Source organism: Hibiscus syriacus, unplaced genomic scaffold (genome assembly GCF_006381635.1).
Source record: "Hibiscus syriacus cultivar Baekdansim isolate YM2019G1 unplaced genomic scaffold, ASM638163v2 tig00112981_pilon, whole genome shotgun sequence".
NCBI classification, from domain to species: domain Eukaryota; kingdom Viridiplantae; phylum Streptophyta; class Magnoliopsida; order Malvales; family Malvaceae; genus Hibiscus; species Hibiscus syriacus.
The window spans coordinates 410,029-422,437 of record NW_024063431.1 but is presented as its reverse complement, the minus strand read 5'-3'; the positions used below and the strand labels follow the sequence as shown (position 1 = coordinate 422,437).

The 12,409-nt window shown below is 33.4% G+C and overlaps 1 protein-coding gene across 2 annotated transcripts; it reads left to right on the top strand.

Moving 5' to 3' along the window:
* Nucleotides 1-4,390: 4,390 nt before the first annotated feature.
* On the top strand, nt 4,391-8,509 carry LOC120184960 (transcription factor bHLH157-like). 2 transcript variants are annotated; one of them, XM_039189299.1, is made up of 9 exons: nt 4,391-4,768; nt 5,081-5,170; nt 5,254-5,380; nt 5,461-5,520; nt 5,644-7,158; nt 7,273-7,374; nt 7,478-7,615; nt 7,695-7,820; nt 7,898-8,509. In XM_039189299.1, the coding sequence occupies exons 1-9, from the start codon at nt 4,674-4,676 to the stop codon at nt 8,066-8,068; spliced, it is 2,424 nt and encodes an 807-aa protein (XP_039045230.1). In that variant the 5' UTR covers nt 4,391-4,673; the 3' UTR covers nt 8,069-8,509. The 2 variants fall into 2 exon arrangements, with proteins under 2 accessions (XP_039045230.1, XP_039045229.1); XM_039189298.1 differs by having other exon boundaries at nt 7,270-7,374; nt 7,898-8,507.
* The last annotated feature ends 3,900 nt before the right edge of the window (nt 8,510-12,409 follow it).

The window sequence follows — 12,409 nt, the reverse complement described above, 5'->3', positions numbered from 1 at the left end:
ATGGATTGCATTACTTCAACCAAAAGACAGAACAAGACAAAGACAAATACTAACTTGAAAATCGCAACGAGAGAATAGCAACGCGAAATGAAAATCGCAACGACAGAATCGTAACGCGAAATGAAATCTAAGTGAAATGGTTAATCTATTATTGAAATGACCAGTAAACTTATCATCAGTTTCAATATGAAAAACCTACAATAATGCAAACATTTCAAAATAAAAATAATTAAAAAAACTAACCCTCGGAGGTTGATTTTCCATTTCTGAATATTGTGAGGGATTTCTGACCGTGAATGGTTGTGAGGGATTTCGCCGGAGATGGGGACGGAAATCTTCGGAGATGGGGACGGATTTCTTCGCCGTAGAGAGTGAGAGATGGAGATGGGACTGAGTTGTGATTTTAGGTTTTAGGTTATGAGTTGCGATTACGGGATTTTGTCTTAATATTCGTTTTTGTAATTTGAAAATAAAATACGCGTAGCGATTATAATGGCGCTTTAAATATCGCGTTGCAATTTACGGATACGCGTTGCGATTTTATGTATTATCGTTGCGATTTACGGATACGCGTTGCGATATACGGATACGCATTGCGATTTACCCATACGCGTTGCGATTTACGGATACACGTTGCGATTTACGGATACGCGTTGCGATTTATGTGTTCGCGTTGCGATTTTCATATTCGCGTTGCGATTTTGAAAAATCGCAATGCGAATTTGTACTATCGCATTGCGATTTTCAAGAATCGCGTTGCGATTTTGGAAACTGATTTGCGATTCTGGGGATCGCGTTGCGATTTTTATTTCGCGTTGCGATTTTGTTGGTCATTTTGGCAAATCCAAAAAAAGTTGGTTAAAATCGTATATTATAAGGCATTTTTGGTCACTGAGGCGATTTTCTCTTTAAATAATAATAAAACTGATAATTTTTTTAAATTTTATATTAAAGATATTACAGCGTATAACTACCCGAATGACGGTCGATGAAATTCTTTTAACTTATCATAATGATTAAATTCCCGATAGAATTTTAAAGGAAAACGACAAAGCAAATCTGTCTACACTGAGTTTCAAGATTTGATTTTTCCTTTTGGGATAAAACCGGTGGCAGATCACACTTTAATAAAGACATTAAAATCTGATTTTTTTTTTCAAATAATTATTTTAGTTATTATATGGATCAAATTTCTTTTATTTATGTCGATATTATATAAAATTTATATTGTTAATATATATAAATATGTATTTATCTTTAAAATATTTCTGAATCCGTCATTAAATAAACTATGCAAAATAAAGAATAGATTAAGAGAATATCTAAATATTAAGGAGTAAACATAGTATAAAAAGGATCACATCCACATTTTATAATATTATCCATTGAACGAAAGTGATACAATAGGAATAATGGTTGTAATTAGTGACTAAATTGATTTTTTTAAAATAACTATAATTATATTCCTTTTTAAATTAAATTTTAATTATTCTATATATATTTAGGGACCTAAAAAGTTGGACAAGATCCTCCAAAACTTTGATTAAGTTAGATGCAGAGAAAAGAATTTAATTTTTAAATCGAATTAAATAGACCATTAATATAATTAATCCTACCCATAATTAATTATTCTAAGCACTAGTCCCCAAATAGGTATGTAAACGAACCGAACATTCAGCGAACTGTTCGTAAACCGTTCAACGGGAAGTTCATTTATTTATTAAAGGAACGAACATTAACAATATTTTGTGTTCGTTTAATTAAATGAACGAACACGAACAGAGGGCTCATTCGTTCATTTACGTTTGTGAACGTTTAGTAATATGTTCGTTCGTTTATATGCGTTCATTTATGTTTAGCCCAACCTCTCTATACCCATTTAAAATATTAAAGCTCAATAAATTTTAATATGATACCCATAAATATTTTAAAATTCAATTAATTTTAAATACAAATAAAAAAAACTCAAAACAATTAAATAAAATCTAATCCTAAAACTATTAGGAAAGAAAGAAATCTATTTTCATTTATGTTCATTTACGTTAATTTATTGTGTTCGTTTACGTTCGTTTATGTTCATTTACATCTGTTCGTTCATGTTCGTTTACATCCGTTCGTTCATGTTCGTTTACATCCGTTCGTTCATGTTCGTTCATTTGTGTTATCTTATCATTTAAATGAACGAATATGAACGAACACGAACAATTTACATTCCTTAACAAACACATACGAACAAGAAATTTTTTCGTTCGTTTATGTTCGTGTTCGTTCATTTGTTCGGTTAAAATTAAACGAACGAACATGAATATACCTCCGTTCGTATTCGTTGGGTTGATTTTCAGGCCTATCCCCAAACGGCTGTGTCTAGAGTCCATGTTGGTGGTCTCTACTTAATCTTATCTCGTGTTTGATGAAAATACTTAATACAACGTATTTATGAATAACATAGAACAGAGTTGGAGTCATAATTAATTAAGGAAGGAATTTTATTGGAATTTGTGCATTTCTTCATTATTCAAATAAAACTAATATCTTGGATGCTGACTATCTATAATAACATATATTATATAAAAATATATTTAATTTAATGAATAATTGTAAATACAACGATAAATAAGATATGTATTTATAATTATGGATTTTACTTTCAAAAAATTATTTTTAATTATTTTAAAATAATTATTAGAGTTGAAATAAAATCAGTATGTATATTAATTTCGGAAGATATGTGTATCAACGGTAATGATTCGAATTAAATAATTTTGATCACAAAGATCTTTTGACTTAATTCTCTCTAATTTCTTTCTGTTGTCCTTCCAGCTCTAAGGTTTTGTCTTGATTATTCCGGACCGACCCGCGTCGCACACCTAGTTTTGGTGGGTGAGTATCACAGCAAGGATTTTCTGCATACACAAGAACTCGAACCTGAAATATTGCTTAAACGGAATCAAGCTGCTTATAACTCGAACCAACCCGTAATTCTCTCTAATCTTATAACAATATGTTAATATGATTTTTATTTTATTTTTTAAAGCATCATTTAAAGAGATGTAACAGATTTTAGATAATAGTTATTTATATAAAGATAATAGTTATTTATATAAGGATAACTTACATATTTAGTACCTAAAGTTTTAGTCTGTTTTAGTATTTATATTTTTAATTTTTTTAAAATAATACTTAACGTTTAATTTTCCATTTCATTTTAGTATCTCACATTTAGAAAACTTAACACGTTTAATACCTAAACTATCAATTTTGGCCCGTTTTGGTACCTAAACTTTCAAAGTTTTTCAAAATTTAAAGTTAAATTTGGTACGAGGTTACTAAAATGAAACAAAAATTAAACTTTATGTATGATTTTGAAAAAATAAAAGTTTAGATACTGAAACGGATCGAAACCAATAATTTAGATACTAAAAGTTTAATTTATCCTTTATATAAATCCATATAATAAATAAAAAGTAAATTCAACATAGAATTTTCTTAATTTTTTTTTCTCAAGAGACAAACGGAAAAAAAATGAGAAATCAAAGCGACAGAGCCCAGAAAATATAAAGACAGAGAAATGCAAAGTACGATGTTTAAATGACCAGCAAGGGACGTCACTGTTATTCCCATCATCTATGGAATGTAAATATCAGATTCCCTTCTTGTCCGAAATTAATAATCTCTAAAATCGTTTCAAACCCAAAAGAAAAATGGGCAATGTACACAATTGGTCCTTTGACCATAGGATACTATTTTATTCAGTCCCTTGCCTATTAAAAGTTATAGAATGGTCCCCCGACTATAAGGAGTTGCTTTGTTGAGTCCCTCGACTTTAACAGTTACAAAATGATCACTCGACTATGCATTTGTTCATAAATCATCATTTTTCATTAAAAAATTAACTATCATCTAAGCTAAACCTTAACATGTTGATTGAGATATAATAGTCGTTTGAGATTGTAAGATAAGATTTTATCATATCTTAGTCAACATTAACTTACAACTCAGGCTGTCGTTAATTTTTTAACGAAAAAAGATGTGTTTGGAACATAATAAACAGTCGGGTGACTATTTTATAACATTTAATAATCAAATGACTCAACAAAGTAAACCCGTATAGTTAGATGACAATTTTATAATTTTTAATAATCAAAGGATTTAATAAAATAATATCTTATAGTTAGGACCATTTATAAAAAAAAACCATTTTTTTAAAGTTTATAATAAGATAAAAGAACAAACGAGAGATGAAAGTGAGACAAAATTAAAAACCATCGCCACCCATCTTTCTTTTTCCTTCTGTTTCATAAAATCATAAGCTCTTTCCTTTGCTGTCTCTCTCTCTCTCTCTGTCTCTCTCTCTATTATTTTATATATTTATACATTGAGCTCTTCTTCTTAATTTCTCTCACCGGCCATTTTCTGTTTTCATTCCGCCTAGTCCTAGTCTTGGAAGAGATAAACAAAAGCCTAACAGAAAAGCTTATTCTTTTGTACCCTTTTACCTCTTGTTTTGTGTTTTTATTTTGGGTTTGTTTTGTGTTTCTGTTGCAAGAAAAAGGAGGAGAGAGGCAGTGAGGAGCTTAGTTTAACTGGAGTTTAAGCCTAGGTTTAATGGGTTCAAGGAAATGAGTTTTGGATCGTGAAGTCATCAAGTTTAGTCTTTTTTGTTCTTTCTGAAAATGGGTTCAGCGTTAAAGCAAACACTAAAGAATCTTTGTTGCAGTAATGGGTGGTCTTATGGTGTTTTTTGGCGCTTCGATCACAGAAATTCCAGGTAAAGTTTTCGTTTGTTTGTTTGTTTTTGTAATATTTTGCTTCATCTTTTGTTTCCTGTGTTGTTTGCTTGCTTCTTCCAAAAAGTTTTAATAAATTTAGCTTTTAGTTTGTTTCAAGATCTGCTTTCTTTGCTGCAATCTCTACTGCTACTACTACAACTTTTTCTTAGCTGCAGATTCTTTCTTTTGTTTCACCGAGTTTTAGTTGCTAAAGCCTGCATGCATGTTCCAATTCAGACAAGCAGTACAAAAATGGTGATTTTCCAAAAAACTTTTCTAATTATAGATTTTCAATCTTGGAATATTAGCAGGTTGTTAACAATGGAAGATGCCTACTATGAACAACAAATGACTCCATTAATTGACGATATGGTTCTAAAATTCCACATCCTTGGTGAAGGGTAATCATTTTCCCCAGAATTTGTGTTTTCCTGTCATCTCAAGATCTGTAATAGGGCCAACCTTGTTGTTTTCTCTACTTTAGAATAATTGGCCAAGCTGCTTTCACTGGAAAACATCAATGGATTTTCTCAGACCAATTTTCATCTGGAAATGAAAATATATTCCAGGATGAATCTCAGTTACAAGACCAATTTTCATCTGGGATCAAGGTACCTCTCAAATTACCCTATTTTATCTGAGAATCTTTGTGTATAACCTGCATTTATTTACAATCAAACATGATCTGCAGACAATTGTGGTAGTCTCTGTAGGAAGATTGGGAGTGGTTCAGTTTGGATCCACAAAGAAGGTTAGTACACATAAAAATGATTGATATTTCGATTTCTTCTTATGAGAACCATACTTAATTGATAAATTAATGTGTAAGTGGAGTTGCTGAAGAATGCTAGTTGATCTTTTGCTGTTCTTGCAGATTTTTGAGAGGTTGGAATTTTTGGCTGAAACGGAGAATTTGTTTCATGACACGGGAAGTTGTCATGGGCATACGCCTTTCGAATTCGAAACTTGCAATCTTGATGGATTGTTTTCTTCCCTCACGTCAGGTGGAAAATTCTACAGTGAGAATGTGACAACCGAACATGGCGGATGCTCTACAGAGCCAACAGGATGGTCACGTTCCTTGAAAAATCTCACCGAATCCTCCAGCTTTGATCATGGTATTCGAAACAAGCATATGAACTTCGATAAGGATTCTCGTATTAACTTCTTGGCTGCTAATACCCCTTGCACTAGTCCTTTGGACGGTGAGGATTCGATTTTGACTTCATATGAGACGTCGTTTCTGTCTGAAAGGGGTGTATGGGATCCTTCATTTTCACTTCCTAAAAAGGCAAATGGTCTTGAACTTGGTGGAAATACAGAACAAAGTTTACAGGGTGGTTCAGGATTTACATCATTTTATTGCACAGGAGAATTGGTTGATGCAGAATCGCATACTCTAGACAGCTTTGGCGAAACGGAACCGAAACAACATTCTTTTGACCCCAGCGCTGGACTTCTGGATAGTGTAATTAGCCTACAGAGAAGCACAGAGGATTTTAGCTTAGCTGACTTTTCGACAGATCTCTCGAGCTCCTTTACAATGGACGAGCTCTCCCAGTGGTTTTCTTCTTCACCCCACCAACACATTCATGAAGCAGGAGCTACAATGACTAGTGATCCTTCATGTTCAGCAGGGGTTATCTCTATGCCATCCATTCAGATAGGAGGTGATGCAGTTATAGACATTCCGGTTAGACAAGCGGCTAATTCATCGCAAAGATCCATCACCGATGCATTCATATCTAATATAGAGAAATCTTCAACTGTCCATGGTAATGGAAAACATCTGTTTAGTGGCATTGGAATAGATTTTAGATTTCGAAAAGCCGGGGAGTCCTCGGAAGATGTCATTATGCCTCTATTGCATGGTGATAACTCGGTTGTTACTTCTGGAATTTCATCACCAATATCAGAATTGGATGTTCATTCCATGACCGGCAAGCGCAAAGGATTATTCTCCGAACTTGGGCTTCAAAAGCTTCTAGGTGGTGTTAGTAGTTCTTCTTATGTTACCAAATCTAGTGTCGAGGATCAATTTTCCACCATTAAAAGAAGAAAAACTGGAAGTTGTTCGTCTAATTTTCATCAAGGTCATCTTGAAGGCCTTTCTTGCTCTGGTGGGAACATGAATCTGGTGCAGCATTCACAGACCTGGGACAATAGTAATAATACTATTTTCAACGAAGTTCACCAAAAATCACAAGTAGGTTTATGGATTGATGATAGCTATAGTGTAAATGCTGGAAATGCTGTTGCTGCAACTTCAAAGAAGCCCACCAGGAAAAGAGCTAAGCCTGGTGAAAGTACTCGACCGAGGCCCAAAGACCGTCAGCTGATCCAAGATCGTATCAAAGAGCTGAGAGGGATTATCCCTCGTAGTGGAAAGGTACTAACGACGAGTCTTTACCGGGAAAAATTGTGCTTTCTGTTAATTCTCTTGTTACAATGAAGCATCTACTTCATTGTAGAACTGGCTTACATTATTTTCATAATGCAGCAGTTGAGCATTGATCATTTATTGGAGAGGACCATCAAATACCTGCTTTTCTTGCAAGGCGTGACGAAATATGCAGACAGGATTAAACAAGCTGATGAACCAAAGGTAACAATTTTTTTTTAATTCGATGAAATACGATACTGAAGAAGTTCAGGGTTTGGTGATTGTAGTTCACATTAAATTCGTTAACAACTTGCTTGAACTTCAGCTTATTGGCCAGAAGAATGGGAAGCTTCAAAAACACAATACAACGAGTGGTGATGCTACATGGGCATTTGAAGTTGGGGCTCAGAGTATCCCTATTGTAGTTAAGGACCTCAATCAACCTGGCCAAATTCTTATAGAGGTCTGAAAAGTCTCCTCAAGGTGGTTAATTGAATGATGTTGATGCTTTTGCTAAGCCTTTTATCATTTCTTCGATACAGATGCTCTGTGAAGATCGAGGATTCTTTCTTGAGATAGCCGAAGTCATTCGGGGCTTTCCATTGAACATCTTGAAGGGAGTAATGGAGCTACAAGAAGATAAGATATGGGCACGATTCGTTGTTGAGGTAAATGCCAGAGTTAAGACTTGAAAGCAATGTACTGATATGAGTTCAAGGAACTGATCCTATATTGAATATGACAGGCGGACAAGCACGTTGAAAGGCAAGGTATAATTTGGTCTCTTCTCCCGCTTCTACAGCAAAAGGAGAGCAGTGGGATTGATTCTTCTGCAACTCAGCGCAGTGGCGACATGAACTGTTACCAGCAACCTTTGCTGCTGCCTACTGTCAGCCTTGCCGAGACACTTCAATAAGTCAAACACACATATCAAGTACCTTGAGCATTCAAATATGAAGGACCTGCTGCAATTGGTGTTGTGGAAATCGAAGAACCGAAACTGAAGATAGAGGAGGTTCTTCATTCCAGTTTCAACTGCCTTAGACACAGAAGTACAAGGTTGAAAGGCTAGGAAATGTAATCTCAAAAGGAGTGGCAAGTGATTTGTTTGCTCCCTTATACAGTTTCGGAAAAGGGAGGCGAAACTCCGCCGGTACAAGGAACCGAAACCTGATAGAAACTCGTCTCATCATACAGCGTCGGCCGATTTAGTCTGCAATCTGCATGTGAGGCTGGTAACTGATGAACATTGAACTGTATTTCTTAGTTTTCCATCCATGCATGCTGCTCCAGCAATAAACTTGTTTATAATCCAAAGCAGATGACATAGTTGTTTGTAGGCTAACCGCTAATTATTTCTTCTTCCGTTTGTTGTTGTTCGATTAGCACAATGATCAATAGAATCAGCTTGCTTAAATGTTGCATCTCGCAGGCAGTTCTGTTGAACCACTGAAATATATACTTCTTTTTGGTAAAAACAAGCCTTAATCAGAGAATAAGGGAAATCCACCGGTTAAGCTAATCATGAGATGATTACAAGCTAGTTTTTGTTTATAATTTTTTTAGCCAATTGATAATGAACGTACATGTACACCGAAGATGTAACTTCTTGAACCCGAGACATCTAAAAAAACAATATTCTTTTTTATTATTGAGATCATTTAACGAGTTCTGTATTTTACCATGAAAACAACACTTTTTTTTATCGATTGATAATCGACGCATACATACCCTGAAAACGTAGTTACTTGAACCTGAGGCATCTATGAAAAATAACTCTTGCTTTTACCACTGAGATCGTTTAATGAGATTTATATTTTATCATAAAAAACAAAACTTTCTTTTACTAATTGATAATCGACGCACACACACCCTGTATACATAATTGTTTAAACATGAGACATCTATGAAAAACAATATTCTTTTTTTTATCACGAAGGTCACTTAATGAGTTATGTATTTCAGCACTAGGACATCTATGAAAAACAACATTTTCTTTTATCAATTGATAATGAACGCGCACACACTTACAAACGTAGTGCATGAACTCAAGACATTTATGAAAAATGATACTCTTTTATTTTAGATACCCTTCATGATTTTTGTATTTCAATTTTTAAATCTTCAATTAGGTCAAACTTGGCTATTTTAAAGCTACTTTCAAACTATCATTATAAGAAAAACAAATTATACAGTGACATTGAGCAAAAGTTTTGATAGCTGAATTAACCTTTTAAATCAGTGAATGGTAGCCCTGGAAAAGATCCCAACAACAAGGAGATAAGTGCTGCGTCCATTCAAGTGAAATCAGCAAAATAAACAAACCAAAAGCCTTTTGTTTTAAAATCATAGTGCCCTACTTTGTTTAAACATGGGAACCTTGATGTCCTATTCATGACCTAATTTGCCTTGAGGATGTGATATTTTATACCTGGGCTCTACTTTAAGAATGTGTTGTACTGATGGTCATTAAAGAAATGTATTAATTAAAATTCAAAAATTCATGTTGGCCTCTCCACTTTAGTTGAAGGTCAATGGAGTAAGGTTTTTTTAAATTGTTTACGGTGATTATAAGGTGATATCACACACTTTTTAGATGTAGTTGTTCGAATCTAAATTCTTTTAAAAAATATCATTTAATTTTACAATTGAGGCCACTCAATGAATTTCAAAATTCCGAATAAAATGTGAAGGATGTTGACTTTGCTTGACAATGCTATGAGAAGTTTTTCTGTTCACACTAGACAATTTCAAGCATTTAGTTGTGGTATACCATAACCTTTTAGGCTTTTATTAGCAACATGGGGGGATTTTGTCCTCTTCCTTTGGAATTTTATTTTTTTCTCGTATATTTGTGTGTGGACTTTCTTAAAATGTTATCTTAGATTTTCGGCATGAGTTTATAGTGGGTACATGTAGTTCTCTAGTTTTATAGAGTTTTAGTGTGAGCATATTTATAAAACCCCTTTTCGTATCCGTCTCTAAATACAAGTTAGAAATGTCAAATAAACTTATCAAAACATTCTTTATTTTAAAATCAATAAAATTTAGTTTATTTGAAATCATCAAATTTAACAAGTATAACCAAAACCTATTTAATCGAAATATACTATGTTAACATTCAAATTAAAATTATTTTAAGACAACAACATAACAGATCAATACTATATCATATAAGTCAGCATATATATAATACTACAAATCAGTTTTAAACATATTTATATAAGAGTATCATAACCACATAAACATACATGCCCACTAGAAAATTTAAAAAATAAAAACATCTAAAAGATGGCATACTGATTCTGGGAGATAGTGCTCGATAGATGATGCCAAATTAAGCTCCTTACGCCACTTGATATCTTTTACCTACGCATGAAACCATCACACGCTAAGTATACGCTTAGTGAGACATGAAAAGAATGCTTAATGAAATTAGGAATGAAAATGAGAAGGAATATAGGAGAATGAATCTTGCTAGGAAAATGGAAAAAGGGAAATGAGACTCACGGTTAAAATTGGAGGGAAAATCCTAAAATAAAGCCTTGCTAAAACTAGCTTCATAGATTGATATTTGATTCTTTTACAATTTTGTCACTAAAATCAATATTTCTAATTTATTCAATTTGTTCACTTCATAAAATCCATTTTTATATTTATTAAATATCATATTTGATATTCCAAAAATCATTTAAACACTTTCTAATAATATTATAATTTAAAAATTCAAAATAATATTTTATAAATTTTTTTAGAAATTACCCGATTACCGATCGAAACTACTAACTACAAGACATTCTTTACCATTTACATGGCAACGAGTATGAAATGCAATCTCTCTTTGCTGATTGTACTCCATTTCTTGGGAAGATGAAAGATCAAACAACATTGTTAGTAAAAAAAATTTGAAATGTGAAAAAGGATTTTACCAATCAAACTCTCACAAAACCTCTCTTAGACACTACAAAGAAAGAAAATTGTCACTCAACACTCGTGTTTACACTCATGACTTGTTATGGCTTTTTCTTTGTCCTATTCTGTGCTCACACTCTCAATGTGCCTTTTTCCTCTCGTCCTCTTTAGAAGGTCCTAATAAAACTTTACTCAAGACTTGTCAAGGTCTTGGTACTTTGTATGTATGGCTGCAATTGGTTAAGGTGATGGAAAAACAAATGTAATTTAAAGGGTGGCTAGAATAAGAAAGAAAATAAAAGAAATGGTTACATACTTGCAAAATCACTCACAACTTCACATTCACAATCAAGGTCTTGATGACGTCTTGAACCTTGTTGGTGTTGTTGTTGTTGAAGTACTTCACTTTGTTTGGCCTTCATTTTTGTTGAATTGAAACTCCTTTTAGTTGATGTTGGAGTCTTCCTTTGATGTTGTTTTCTTCAATGGTTGAATGCACCTTTTTTACTTTTTACTTTTCTTTGTAAGGCTTCTTATGTTGCACGTTGCTCTTCACCCAAGGCTCTGAATACCATATGATATAGTCTAATCTACCCTTGATTGTGGATCTAGTGAAGAGCAAACACCTGCAAGAAGATTGGCTACAAGTTGATGGCTTGATGGTAAATAAAAGGTGTTAATGGTAGGCTAATTTTTATATACGAATGGTTGCAGAAGTGTTGTTGTAATGAATGGTTTGGACTTAAGAAATAAGGGAAAATGCTAGGATACTATCTTAAATAGACTATGGAAGAACCATTGCTATAAGAGAGCAAAGACCCAACCTTACAAGTCTAATTAAGGGGTGGTAGAATCAGACTTAGACCCTTTATCTATAAAGTAGATAGGAACCACAAGTATCAATGGAAATAGAAGAGGTTGACACCACAAGCACCTAAGTGTCTTGATAAGTAGATAAAAGTTTAAAAGAACTTGCAAAGAGGATAACCTCATAATAAATTGATTTCAAGCAAAATGAATTGTTTTCAAATGACAAACTAATGGCCTATTTATAGTTTTCAAAGGGTTTAGGCCAAATAGATACATGATGGTTCGACTAAGGTTGAAATCCCTTTAAAAATACATGATTTTTTTAATGAAAATACATATTTAATGAAAATACATGCTCTTGGCCTAATGGTAAGGTGTTGGTTCGGCCCTAAGGATGTTTTGAATGTATTTGGAAGTTACTTGGCGCCAAAATGAAGAAGAATGAATCTTTGACCGAATATGAAGCATCCCTTGGTGTTTAGGCTCCTATATGATGTCACATTGAGTATACATACTTGAATGATGCACATGGATG

Excerpts from the sequence above, each read along its gene's own strand:
- LOC120184960 (XM_039189298.1), top strand. The coding sequence starts at position 4,674 with ATGGGTTCAGCGTTAAAGCAAACACTAAAGAATCTTTGTTGCAGTAAT. Across the intron at positions 5,521-5,643 it reads AGTTTGGATCCACAAAGAAG|ATTTTTGAGAGGTTGGAATT; the intron begins GTTAGTACACAT and ends CTGTTCTTGCAG. Across the intron at positions 7,616-7,694 it reads CTGGCCAAATTCTTATAGAG|ATGCTCTGTGAAGATCGAGG; the intron begins GTCTGAAAAGTC and ends TCTTCGATACAG.